Source organism: Pundamilia nyererei, unplaced genomic scaffold (assembly GCF_000239375.1).
Source record: "Pundamilia nyererei isolate P.nyererei 1_Seehausen unplaced genomic scaffold, PunNye1.0 scaffold00141, whole genome shotgun sequence".
Classification (NCBI taxonomy): domain Eukaryota; kingdom Metazoa; phylum Chordata; class Actinopteri; order Cichliformes; family Cichlidae; genus Pundamilia; species Pundamilia nyererei.
Window position 1 is genome coordinate 1,532,050 of NW_005187542.1, and position 14,485 is coordinate 1,546,534.

The 14,485-nt window shown below is 40.0% G+C and overlaps 1 protein-coding gene across 1 annotated transcript in view; it reads right to left on the reverse strand.

The window, feature by feature from the left end:
- The window catches only part of LOC102204035 (sodium-driven chloride bicarbonate exchanger-like), a 52,307-nt gene extending 37,822 nt beyond the window's left edge, over positions 1-14,485 (reverse strand). The window contains exons 1-2 of the mRNA XM_005744262.1: positions 14,172-14,485; positions 12,615-12,644 (exon numbers count right to left, since the gene is read on the reverse strand). Of these exons, the coding sequence (XP_005744319.1) occupies positions 12,615-12,644; positions 14,172-14,219 (78 nt within the window). The 5' untranslated portion in view covers positions 14,220-14,485. The remainder of the gene's footprint in view (positions 1-12,614; positions 12,645-14,171) is intronic.

Consider the following 14,485-nt stretch of genomic DNA (forward strand, 5'->3'; position numbering starts at 1 on the left):
TCTAAGATATTGCAGTTCTGCTAAGTTATTCCATTTTAGCAAAGTTCCTTTGCTTCTGCAAAGTTTTTACAATTTCTGCAACTTTTCAGCTTTTTCAGCTAGTTTTTGCATACAGCTTCAGCTTTAAAGCATCCACACTGCATTTTCGCAGGAAATGCAAATCTTCCTAGTTTTGTTCTATATTAAGGCCGGAGGTTCCTAGAACGTCTATGTTCAACTACAATATGTAGATATCTATGCTATGCTCAAAACATGCATTCACAATAAAAGCTTCATTAAGAAATGAAGAAATGTCTTCTTTTAGTACATCAGGACTTCATTAGTCAAAAGATATAGACCAAAAACAAATGCCCATTACAGAGGACATAAATGAATAGGCTGGTTCTCAGGAGGTTATAGTATATCAAGTGGACAACTAGTAGAAAGTCAGGGTCTGCAGCACCAAATCATTAATGGTACGATCACACTATGGAAAACAGTGTTTGAAGACCCACGGCACAATGGGGTCTTCAAACGCTTCAAACAATGGGGGTCTTATTGCCACTTTGTTCAATAAACTTGTGATCTTGTAGCCTTTGAAATGGTTTATTTATGGTGGGAAGAAGGTGTGTGACCAACTCTGATGCAGAAGCACAGTGATCAAATTACAATAAGACAGTTTACTATCAGTGTTCATTAATTTACGATTGATCCACGTCAATTTGGCAATTATATGCAATGTGTGATAAATCCATGAAAACCACAAATCTGTTACTGTCTACATTCAGTGCCCAGCCAGAACCTCATAGATTTGACCCAGAAATTGAGAAATTCCTCCACAAATAGTGGCATAGTTGATGTAGGATGGAAATATAATAGTAAAATGGCTCTGCAACCTTGCAACTGATGAGTTGAACTCCAGACTAACTCGGGTTGATATCAATGTGTTGGCCATCTGTTTGCATTAGACAGCAGTTCCCCAGTCTGTCTGAAATTGACTGCAGTCGGTCTGAGTTGCATTGCAATTGTTTGGATAGAAGCTTGTTTCCCCCACCAAGTGACCTGTACAACTTTAATGGAGAGAGAATCAGATTATCAGCAAAAACTAATTACATAATTGTTATAAATTGATTTGCATGACACTGAATGAAATAAGTATTTGATCCCCAAGCGAAACATCACTTAGCACTTGGTGGAGAAACTATTGGTGGCAAGCACAGCAGTAAAACGTTTCTTATAGTTGGTCAACAGGTTTGCTCACGTCTCAGGAGGGATTTTGGTCCACTTCTCTGTAAAGAAGAGCAAGCCAAAATCGCCAAAATCCAGAGGTAATTAAAACACACAGAAACACTACATTGCTCTTGCTGTTGTCTTGTAACTGATACTTGTGGCCAGGATTCGTTAGGGGGGGTCGGATGGGTTTCCCTCTCTCCGGTCAACACGTTCCTGCCTCTGCTAAATGTTTATTCCCAGTGGGGATAAAAGTTTATGCAAGTTTATTATCTGGAAACAGTGTACAGTTTCACAAATTATATCGTGCTTGTGGCCACAGTAGATTGTGGTTTAGAAAAAAACATTATAAAGTTGCACTTTAATACATAAATAGGCAGCTTATTTTAGCAGACACTGTGTAAAATATCAGTAAAGACAGATGACGGATGATACAATGATATGAAAATCTCATAAATCTGTGTTTTATTTACAACAGAAAACAGAAAAGTGAATGGTTATACAGAAAATGAATCTTTTAAAGCATTAGCTCCTTCTTGAATTTAATGGCAGCAATATGTCTCAAAACAAATTATGACAGAGTCATGTCCTAATGTAATGTAAATTAGTACAAACATGTGAGTGTGCACGCAAGAATGTTTGTGTTCCCAGAACCTTTGCTCATTCAATTGGGTTGAAGACAAGTTTCATCCTTGGATTTATGTCTTTATTTTTATTTTTTTCTCTGGGATTAGGACCCAATCTAATGCTAGCAATGGAGCTAGCACATAACTAGCTCATTTGGCAGATTGACAAAGAGAGAGAGAGACCACAAATTTGAGCTGTAGAATTTGAGGAGAGTACATGAATTTATTTTATTCTGGGAGCTATGAAGAATAAAGACTTTCTAACATATTGCTGGTTAAAAGTGTTTGTTTAGAGGCGTTGATGGGTGCTGCTACCTCCCATTATACTTTGGATAATGGGAGGTAGCAGCACCCTTTAGGAACCATAACCTGCAGTCAGAGAGTGAAGCGCTCTGTTAGGATTATAAGGTGATAAAGCATGAGGTTAGAGCTGGATCACATGACCCTGAATCCTCCCTTAGTTATGCTGCAAAAGGTTTAGGTTGCTGGGGGATTCCCATGATGCACTGAGTGTTTATGTGTTTCTACACCACTCTGTATTTAATCACTAGTAATTATTAATCTCTGGCTTTCTACCACCGGATGTGTTTGTCCTGTCTTCTTCCCCCAGTCGGCGGTAGCAGATAGCCGCCTTTACCTGAGTCTGGTTCTGCCAGAGGATTTTTCCTGTTAAAATTGAGTTCTTCCTTCCCACTGTTGCCAAAGTGCTTGCTCGAAGGAGGTCATCTGACTGTTGGGAGATTTTCTATGTTTTCTCTGTAGTATTGTCTTTACCTTATAATATAAAGCACCCTGAGTCAACTGTTGTTGTGATCTAGCGTTACAAAAATAAAACTGCATTGAATTGAAGGTAGTATGAGGGTCTTTAAGATTAGGTTGGACCTGATTACAACAGGGAGCCAGAGAAGAAAAGCTAATAAGGGTTTCAGTCCCATTTAGTACTCTCGCTGCAACGTTCTGGATCAGCTGAAGGCGTATTAGATCGTTTTTAGCAAGAAATTCGAGGTCATCCAGGCCTATAGTCTGTCATGTCTTTTAGATGTGCCTGTAGTTTAGTTGATTTGTATCAACCTGTTTCATTGATGAATAAAGTTGGGTGTCAGCAATGAAAATGTAGGCATTGATTTTTTAATAATAGTATAACTAAGAGAAGTATGAATAATGTGAAAGTATTGGTCCCAACACATAACTCTGTTTGCCTAAATCTTGTGTGTGGAAAAAGGTTTCCATTTACATGCACAAATTGAAATCAGTCAGATAGATAAGAATCAGACTACTGCAACAAACATCCTTGAAATACTAACAGTGTGTTTTACTCTCTCAGCTACATCGAATGCTGCACTGAGGTCTAGCGGGATAAGCACAGAAGATGATTAATAACCTTTACTAATACTGTTTCTGTGCTATGGTGCACTCTAAATCCTGACTAAAACTCTTCAAGTAAACCATTTCTTCGCAAAAAAATGGAATCTTTTAAGAATTTTTGAAATAAGTCCTAGCATAAAGTCAAACAAACAAAACAATATTCCTTTCACATTCACCTACTGAGTGATACCAACTAAAACTTCAGCTTTAATCATCGATAAGGCATTTAGTGTTTGTGTATCTTTGCTATGAGTCTAAAAGATAACCCAGCCAACACTAAAATGTGACCTGTTTGAACTCAAAGGATGCTAACTGAACATCCTGCTTCAAAAACACAACTCTTACAATTGTGCTTTCCCACATTTTACTGTTTCAGCTAAACATTTCCTCTTACCCATTTTTGGTGTAATACGTTCAAAAGTAAGACATAATCACATTGCAGTTACAGTTATGCCATACCTGCGAAACAAAGTTTCTTAAGTTATCTGCACAACAGGTGGCTAGCGGATTTTTCTCTTAGCAGCTAATCTACAAACAGCTGATTAAAATTCTTGTGCAGGAAGGAGGAAAATATCAGAGTTTAGGTTTGGACATTTCATTTCATTTTCATTCCATAAAAGAAGAAGAGTGCAAACTACATCCAGAAACAACTGCATTATAGTGCTAACACAACATTGGCTCTTTGTAAGCATCTGAACAGATGGCATGCTAACACAAGGCTAGCAAAAAACCCAGAGTGATGTTAAAGCAGAGTAAATGCTAATGTCACCCAACAGCCAAAAGCCTGACCTCCAATAGGCAGTAATCAGGCTTATAGCATTGTAACTTCCATTTCTACATGTGCATGTTTCTAAAGTAGAATAACTGTATCAATCGTCAACTCTCCTAGTTGGTTTTCAATTTTGCTTTTTGTTGTCAGTTTTGTGTTCATACGTAACACTAAAAGAAGGAACATATGTGTCCTCATTACGACAGGCATTAGTTTCAGTGTGTGAGACTATAGCTATAATATGAATCAGTGCTCTTAATTGATAACGTTGTGATTTTAATTATTTTATAGATGAATACTAATTTTATTTGAATCATAAACCCTGGACTTGTGTTATCTCAAATGTGTTTCTCTGCACAAATTTGATGAAAATGCAATCACCTTTTTATATATAAAGAAGTTAAGCTGGGATGTGGCTAACATTTTTCAATGTTGAAATTCAGCCATGTTTTTATTGAAGCCACTTTTAAAAGAAAAGTCAATTGTGAAAGCTACAGCAAAAAAAATAAAAAATCCTCAGGATGACAAGCATCTAATTTCACCACACTGGAAAGATGAAAATTACTTTCAAGGAAATCCTTTAAATGTTCACAATACAGTACCTCCTGCATTTAGAATTTTAACAGTTTGCTTAATTAAAATAAAAGCAAATTTTTTCATCCTCACATTGTAAACTGTGTACCAGCACACAGAAATGAAAATATAGAGTGAAACAGGAATAAAATCATCAAATGCAACATAGCTGATACTCCAATCACAATATCTTTGAGGGTTTAACTAGTTACAAAACAACAAAGAAGATATCTTTAAATGTCAGTGTTAGATATGTCTGGGAGCTTATATTCCACATTCTTGGCCAGAATAAATCAGATCCTATTGATTCTCACAAGCTCATTTCCAGGAATCTGTGTACACTACCACATCACTCTCTGGAAAGTAGTATGTGACCTCATTACTGAATTCTTCAGGGATCTTTCCTGATATGTTCACAACAGTAGAGATGATTTACATTAATTTACCTTATGATCTAGGACAAGAGGAGTACTAAAAATCATATTAGCCAGCTGGGAGCACAAACTGGCTGTTAATGTAAATCTGCTTTAGTCGACTTTCCACATGTGTTGTGAAATAGAGTGATTGTATAGGTGGTAGCTAGCCAAGACAGATTATCAGTGGCTGCACAAGCACTGTGATTGGCCAACAGCTTCTGTTGTCATGGTTTTCATCCCTACAGATGGCCATGGTTACTGTGGCAATGACAGCAGGCTCAGCATCAGCAGCCTTCCTTGGAAAAATATGCAAGGAATACTTGGAACATTCCTGCTTTCTAGCTTGCTGTAAACACAAGGGTTCCAGGGGCATTAGGTGTGGATGAGGCTGAGACTTAAGCTGTTTGGATTTGAGCTAGCAGTGGTAAAAGCATTCAGCATTCTGTAAACACACACACAAAGACAGAGGCAACTCTATATATCTGACATAGTACTCCAGCTAAAACAAATCCAGCATTCCTGGCTTTTGTTCACCCATTTCTCTATCAGAGATTACTAGGGTCAGTACAGCAGGTTTAAGCTCCTGTCTTTCCCCTGAATGGCAGCCACATCTGTCAGCCTCCTCAGGACCTTTTGCGTGCACATCAGCACAACCGGTCCTTTCTGCACCACAGGAACCAAACATGCTATTAACTATACATGCAGTAGGAAAAATACAAACCTTAGTCCAGCTATTGTTTTTAAGTTACTGGTTATCTTCAATATTATAACAACAGGGTATACAAATCAAAAGTCAACTAACTCAGTGAGAGCTAACTGCTTGAATTGCAAGTAATGCTTTGAATAAACTCAGAAACAACATCAAAGAAGCCTACCTGATAAATAAATCCTTTATTGAGGTCCACTGAGAGCATGGTGCACCTCTTGAAACGTTGGGGCAGGATGCCCGCTAACTCTCCTTGTGCTTGCGGCAATAGTAAGATAAGAGGCTAAGGCTAAGGGCCTGAGCCCCACTCAGCTCAGGATGACTATGACTGTTGTAAGAGGACTCAGAGAGAATAACAGAGGCAGACAGCTTGTTTGTCTGTGCATCTCAGTCAAACCCTCGCCTCTCTTCTCAGCCACTCTTTTCAGCTGCTCTTCCCATGCTTTAAAAAGGCAGCAACCTTATTCCAAAAAGCTCAGCGAACACAACTTAAAAACAAAAGCAGAGACTTCAGCACCGCGCCAGCTCTCCCTGTGCCTCTTCCACTGCCTCCGACGCCTTTCATCCAGGGTAACATCAAATGTTTCTGACAAGCGTCCATCCGCCAATCCCCCCAGAGAGATTAGCGCTCTGACATCACCAGTGCTGTGCTGTGCAGAGTTCTACTGCTGAGCATCCAAGCTCTGTTGTTCTATTACCTAAATCATAGGTCGCAAGGGCTCTAAAAACACTATCCTCAGAAAGGAGCTTCACACAGTTACGGGTCAACACATACATCTAGCAGAGGACGTAAGAGGCAGGGTGGAGCGTTGCAGTTTCATTATGCACAGTAGTGTATGTATGACCTACCTGAGGCAAAGAAGCTGCTCTCTGGCTCTAGTGCATTGTCAGCAAAACTGTGATCTGCTAAAAGCAGATCCTAAAGGAACAAGCAAATATTCCTGCTGCGCTGCCGGAGACCACTGTGAAATTACAGTAGTGCTGCCTTTGTGGTTTGTGTCAGCTGATACTTCTGAAGGATTTCATTAACAGAAAAAGCACTTATCATTGAAACATTTATAAGTGAAGATCAGACAGCCATATTACAATTATAGTATGCAATCTAATTTTCCATAAGCCTGCCTCTCCTCATCCATCCATTTGTCTCTCATCTTGCTTTGATGTAGTTACTTATCTAAGGTGGAAAAAAAAATTTCTTGTTTGTTTGTTTGTTTGTTTTGTTTTTGCTTTGTTTTATTATTTGCTTCGAGCCCTGTGTACAGGAGCTGCATGCAAAGAGATCTTTTGTTAAAAGGGTTGGCGTAATAAGCAAATGCTTCAGCCAATACCTTTTGATTAGCCTTGTCTCATGCTTTCTTGCTTTGTGGTAGATCTTTGTTCTGTCTTCACTGAGATATTTGAATGCTAATCAATAAAATCAAAATCAAATCAAAATCATCTTCTCCAACCAGCTCTGCATCCTCTTCTTCTGCCTACCTCCATGCTCTCATCATCCTCCTCTCCACTGACACTGCTATAATTAACCATGGAAAGGAGTGCAGCCAGTCTGGGCTGCTAGCTGAGGTGGGGAGGCTTCCTCCCTGCCTGCCAGTTTTGCACAGTTAGATCACTAAGTCGAGCACAGATTTCACACAGATAACAACATTCTCAATAGAACAAACCCCGGCAACTCCAGCAAGCTTCCTCCATCTGTTCTCACTGATCTTCTCCAGCTTAAACTGGACAAATTGGCAGAAAGCCTGCTGTTATGTCAGGGTTGTACAGCAATTAGAGCTGTGCAGTCAAGTTCACATCCAAAACAAAATAATGGTCATTTGAATTGGAGTCAAGTTGATAATAGGTAAAGGAAAATAAATATATTTATCCATAAAGAAACAGATAAATGTGCAAAGACAACAACAATGATACATCTCTGCTTTACAATACTGTCAACCAGTACTGGCCAATCACAGACACGGTCACTTATAGCCAAATATAACCTTATTACAACGACACATGATGTATTATACCATCTCGTTTTTTATTTAACAATTAAGCCAAATAAAGAAGCAGTGTGTGAAAACTTCAGCAGACACAGTTGCAACATTCAATGAATTTCATTCACTTCTAATCCCCACTTGGTTTAAATACCTGGAACTCTCCACCTTTTGGTTTTACGACTGAAGTCTCTTGGATGCGAGGTAATATGTCCTCGAAAAAAACTTAAAGAAGTCCAGTCACCTTCTTGTCAAGCTTTTACGAATACGGGACGAATACGGGACCTGGATTATTAAAAACCTACATACTTTAGGAGGTAGAGCAGCTCAATTACTAAATGGAAGTTTGGTGGTTTGAAAAAGGTGCATGTATAAATGAATGAATCAAGCAAGTTGGAGTGCTCAAGTACAGCAGAAAGGTGCTATATAAGAACCAGTCCATTTACCATTCAGTCATCTCTTCACCACTGGGCTTGACAACTGGTATAAGGAGTTTGTGCTGATGTTTTGTGTTTGGCACTGTTTATTATAGCCAAATATCTCCACTTTGGCCTTCACTGTCCAAAAAATATTGTTTGGGCTGAAGTCGCATGTCTTGTGATGTGTTCAGATAGAGCTTTGCGCACCGAAGATGCGGTCACGCACTTTTTCTAAATCTTTTTCTAACTGTACGGTTGTGAACATTTCATATGTGAGTCCCCAACTGAGGCCTTTAAATTCTGAGATGTAGCTTTTGGGTTTTTTGCCAATCGCTGAGAATTCGATGGTATGACATGAATTCGCTAGGCTGTCCACGCCTGGGAGTATAAGCAAGTGTACTGCATGTTTTCCAGTTGTGCATAACCTTTCTCACTGTAGACTGATTGCCCTTGAATTGTTTGGAAATGACCATATAATTATTTCTATATCATTACATTGTTTCTCTGTCAATGTGGTTCAAAGTCCTTAGCACTGTCTGCCAAACATGTAGCAGTGTACTGTCATGGTCCAGCCTCCGTGTCTGCATCCTCGTCTGATCCAGCCTCCGTGTCTGCATCCTCGTCTGGTCCAGCCTCCGGGTCATCATCCTCACCTGCAGCAGCAGCCTCATCATCACCCCCGCCTGCAGCATCAGCATCAGCTTTGTCCAGGCCTGGGCTAGCTTCAGCTTCATTGGCTTCCGCAGCTGCCACACTTCCGCCCGGTCCTGCCTCGCCCGGTCCTGCCTCACCCGGTCCTGCCTCGCCCGGTCCTGCCTCGCCCGGTCCTGCCTCTGTGTCTTCATCCGCACCCGCAGCAGCAGTTTCATCCTCATACTCGCCTGCAGCAGCAGCTTCAGCTTCACCCGCTTCGCTTGGTCCAGCCTCTGCTTCAGCTTCACCCGCTTCGCTTGGTCCAGCCTCTGCTTCAGCTTCACCCGCTTAGCCTGGTCCAGCCTCTGCTTCAGATTCACCCATTTCACCTGGTCCAGCCTCTGCTTCAGCTTCACCAGCTTCGCCTGGTCCAGCCTCTGCTTCAGCTTCACCCGCTTCGCCTGGTCCAGCCTCTGCTTCAGCTTCATCCGCTTTGCTTGGTCCAGCTTTAGCTTCGCCTGGTCCGGCTTCGCCTCCGCCTGGTCCAGCTTCCGCTTCAGCTTCAACTTCGCCTTCGGCCTCCGGCCTGCCTTCATCTGCCTCGCTGCCGTTGCCGTCCGCACGGTCGACCCCCTGAACTGTTTGCCCCTTGCCGCCATTGCCGTCCGCACGGTCGGCCCCCTTAATTATTGATGGACTCTACGCACGTTTTGTTTTTGGACTCGGTCCCTCCATCCTGGACCTCCCACCGGTGACCCAGCGCTTTAAGTTTATTATTATCATTTTCTAGTTTATTCTGATTTTATATTAGTTCTTTGGGTTTGTTCGTCGTGTTTATTATCCCTACCTGTGTCTTCCCTCTGTGCTCTGTTCGGGTCCCCGCGTTTGTGTTGTAAAATAGTCTGTGTGTTTCCTGTTTTACTTTGTAGGTCCGTGTCTCATTATGTCCATGAGTCCAAGCTGTGTGCCTACCTGTTCCTCGTTTCCTAATGTGCCTGCCAGTGTATTTTAGTCCTTGTCAGTTAGTTCTTGTTGTCGCGTCGTTAACGGCGGTTCCCCTCTCGTGCTGTGTTTTCTCTCTTGAGTTATATTCTTGGATTTCCGAGTTTAGTTTGTTATTGTTTTGTATTCCTTCCAAGCCTGCATTAAAGCAGAGTTTTTGAGTTCACATTTTTCCTCTAAGTCCTGCATTTTGGGTCCAATTCCTGCCTGCCACACTGCATTCTTGCACCATATAGAAATAGAATATTGACAACATTGTTACATTTGGCTATGGTAAATATAATAGCTGAAGCTATTCAGATTAGCTTAGGTTAGCTTAGCATAAAATCAGATATTGTCTTCGAAACCAGAAATATTAGCACATTACTGTTCTTACACACTGGCTTTTATACATATTAAAGGTAATGTTTTAATTAGTCAGATATAGCATTATGCTAGCACTTTGGTCATTTACAAGGCTTAATGCTAAACTAAGCTAACTATACATTGAGCTATCCATCCTTTTTTTTTTTACTTTTGTGTTTGTTTTTTTAATTGGGGTCACAGACTTAACTAACAATTATGTATTGATTCAGGTAAAAAAAAACCATTTAAAAGTATTTCTAGTTGCCCTTTTGGTTTATTGAAGCTGGCTACAAAGAAAGTTTCAATTTTTATATTCTAAGTTAGGCTAAACACATTCTGCTCAATTTAATTTCCAGACACTAGAGTTAGATATTCTCATATCTAAGTGTCATTAGGAATGCTTCTGCTAAACTAAAACTAAAGAAACTAAACTAAAGGAATTAAACTGAAACTATTATCTTTTTGAAATTCCTAAAAGATACGCAAAGTGTTTGAGCCACCCTGATGCCACACTAAAGACTACTTAAAAGGCCAAGTTATGCCAACAACAGTTTATAGCGGCCATCTGCTGGTCGCAGCAGATGGCCGCCGCTCCATGAGCCTGGTTCTGCAAGAGGTTTCTTCCTGTTAAAGAGTTTTTCCTTCCCACCGTTGCCAAAGTGCTTACTGTTGGGTTTTTCTCTGTATGTATTATTGTAGGGTCTACCTTAGAATATAAAATGCCTTAAGGCGACTGTTTTGGTGATTTGTCGCTGTATAAATAAAATTGAACTGAACGGAATTAAAGATGACTGATGCCTCCTGTCAAAAGCAGCATTGTATATAAGGACATTATTAGTTAAAGAATTTTTAAAATAGCCTCTATGATTTAATAAATTTGCTCTGAAATTAAGTTTTGAGTTATTCAAACACTAAGATTTGAGCTTTATCTATTTCTAATGTTACCAAAGTTTTAGTTTCCATGTGAAATTATTGTATATACGTGTGAATGATAAATTTGATTTATCTTCCATTCTATCGCAGAGTTTAATTTAGTTACTGTTGTCATTACTTAATAAAACAGGGTTCTAATATTTGTATTTATTCACAATATCTTGTAATGTGAAAGTCATCAAAGTGCCCCTGTCAGTTTAGACAGGGGCACTTTGTACTCAGTCTTGTCCTCAGTTTGGCTCTTGGCCCACAGTTGCATAAACAATATTTTGTCAGAGCAAATAGCATGCACATATCAAACCTATCCTCCATGGTTTTTCTTCTCATACTCCTATATTTGGCTCATACTCTCAAAGGCATTTCACAGATATAAAGCCTTCACATAGATTATCTGTTATTATTTATTTTTGTTAACCTATTGTAGATGCCAGCCAAATGCAGGTGACGTGTGATTATTGCAACCTAAAATAGTCAACATCTGTTTAGCAAGCAATCTAATTGAAGATCTGAACCAAATACAGCTGCTATATTATTGCAGATTAACAGCTTTTTAACAGCAAAGAATGTGAGAACACCATCTGAGGCATCAGTAAATCTATCTGATCATTTACTTTTAATTACTTCCTATTGTTCTGAGAAGCACAATAGTACCAGTAAAGCAATGCAGGCCTGCATTCAATTTTATAATATCTACTCATTCATTCATTCTGCCTTAGTAAGACAGATTCGTTTGCAGTGTTGAGCTATTTTTTTTACAGTTTCTTATGCAGATGAGGGCTTCCCTCCACCCCCACAAAAAACACAATATTTGCGGTCTCTAACATTTGTTTTTTGTGAAGCTTTAGATTTCCTAAAATTTTCAGTCTTAAGTTGGAAGTCTACTCAACACTTTGCACTGTCACCTCATGGCAAGAACAACACAGTTTGGATGATCTCCCCGAGCATGTGCGGGTTTTCTCTAGTTTTCTTCTCACCGTTGCTTGTGGTGTAGATGTGAGATCAATACAGGACTTAAAATACAGAGAATAGAGTGGTGTATGCATGTATGCATAACAGTGGCTTATAGTATATAGGGTTTAAAATCTTTTTCTAAAACTCTTTACCATTTATTTCAACTGCAAACTCTACACATACACCAAACACAAAATCAACATTAGTACACCCAGCTAACGTTTTGGTGTTGATTGATCATCACTATCCATTCAAGATAGCTGAAATAAAAAATAACAGTGAAACTTATGCAGACATCCAGCATGTTACCTGGCCACCTGCTTGATGTCATTCAATAACTTTTTAGTACTAGGAGGCTTTTTTATCCAAATTTTTGCATGTGATTATTTTTTCATTAAGACTAAAACAAAGCAAACAAGAAATACTTACAAAGGGGGAAACAATATATTAGACAGTTGTGTAAATCTATTCCCTGCAAGCTAGAATTGTACCCAGCAGTTTTTTCGCTGCTAACACTACTACTACTTTTTCCTACTGAGCTATACAGCCATCCCACACCAGACTGACTCTATAACCTTACAGTACCTGCCTCTTATCAGAAACCAACTGATGACTGAGGGGTTGGAGCAGTCCACTGACCATGCAAAACAATAAGAAAGTCATATAGTTTGCATTATTCTGTGTTACTCACCACTTCTTTAGTTTCTTGGGAACTTTGTTCCTGCAATTAAAAAAAATAAATAACAAGAAATCACTTAATGGGACAAAAGCATGACACGCAAGAACATTACTGTCAGCCAAAATGGTCTGTGAAAAACATACCTTAGCACATAAACTTTGAGTGTAACAACTCAAAGGCAGCAGACATTGAAAACCAATAATGCATTTGAATGCAGCGCTTGCTGTTGTAAATTAAACATACTCCCATGCATGACCCTGGAAACCTGGTAACACAGTAGAACGGTACACAATTGTACCGGTTTTTTATAGCCACGTCGTTTGCTGAGAAGTCCCTGAGATTCTCACTATATTAACACCTCACATACTCATACACATCCTGATGAAACCATGACAACACTTGCTATGAGCTATGTAGGAGGAGGGATGGGGAAACAGCAATGAGCTACAATGACAGGGAAACGACTCCACTGCAATGGCACTGCGGGGAAACGGAACATCCCATCCCATACCACATCAGCCCCATCAGGCTTCACTGTACACCATAAGCTGCGGAAAACTAAGTCCTCATGTAACACAGCTACAAATAGAACAAACAATGAGAGTATTGATTTGCCTCTATTTGGTGCTTTTTTTAAATGGTGAGCACAAAGCAGCATATTTCATATCTCCTCTGGCACTGACAGTGCTTCCAAGGCAGCTGACATTTTTTTTCTCCACACAATCTCACCTGAATGCTAATGAGGAGAGGCTGACCGCAGAACCAGGCTGTGCCTTCAAGTGTCTCAGTGTGTTGCATGTGTTTGTTTGTGTGTAACTCTGCCATTGGGTTTGTTAATTTGCTATACTACAGATGCATGTATTCCTCAGTCAATTTTTTTTTGTGCTGCATCTCTCTGTCTATAACTGTATTGACAGTAACACCTACACATGAGATAGAATATGATTACTGCACATAAATTCCTGCATGATACAGTCAATTTGCCGAATATGATATTTTCAAGTCATAAAAATCCAGTCTCTCCTGTCTCTGTCTCCTCACTGCTAGGATCAAACACTTTATGCTCATCTCACTGTATCATCTTGAGATGATGTGTACTTAAAGCAACAGCTTGGCAGTAGATTTTCATATAGATAAGAAAACTGGGTCGAGGGGGTAGCCAGCCCATATGATTTCTACACAAGAAGCAAAGAACCCATGAAATACAACTAGCCTCATCACAAATGCCTCCTGTGTGAAGGCGTTTGGATATGAAGGATGTGAACATCTTCTACTCGGATATACATGCAGTGCACAAGGGAACTGCATCCCCTATATATGATGCGCAACATCCATGTTAGTCGTGATATAGTCATGCGTCATATAGCCGGCAAAGCGTCCGAATATTGGTCATTTTGAAGCACGATTATAATAAAAATGAATCATTCATTTATCACGTGCTTGCGCCTGTCTTATTCCAAAGAGGTAAACACTGAGCACCAACAGTACATTATGATTTCAACAAGATTATCAGTTAAATTTTAAAGAACTGAACACAAATACTGCAAGTACGTGAATATTTAGCCTTACCGTTGGCAAGAGCGGCTCCATTTGAGCTCCTTGATCCGTGATGTCCATCTTTTCTTCTCCTTGGCTTCACAACAGGCAAGTCGTGATGCGCTACTCCGCCTCTGTCAAATGCGTCTCGAAAACGAGGATGGCTTTTTGTTGTAGCTGATTTGATGTCTCTTTTCTCCCTCGTATTCACCGGGTGGGTTTGATCAAATGGAGGTAGCAAAGCATTGCCGTCCTGCCCTACATAATTTACGCACGAAGGAGGGAGGTAGTGCTTCCCATTACACGCGCTCACCCCGGGACGCGGCGGTGATGAGCACACAGGCGAG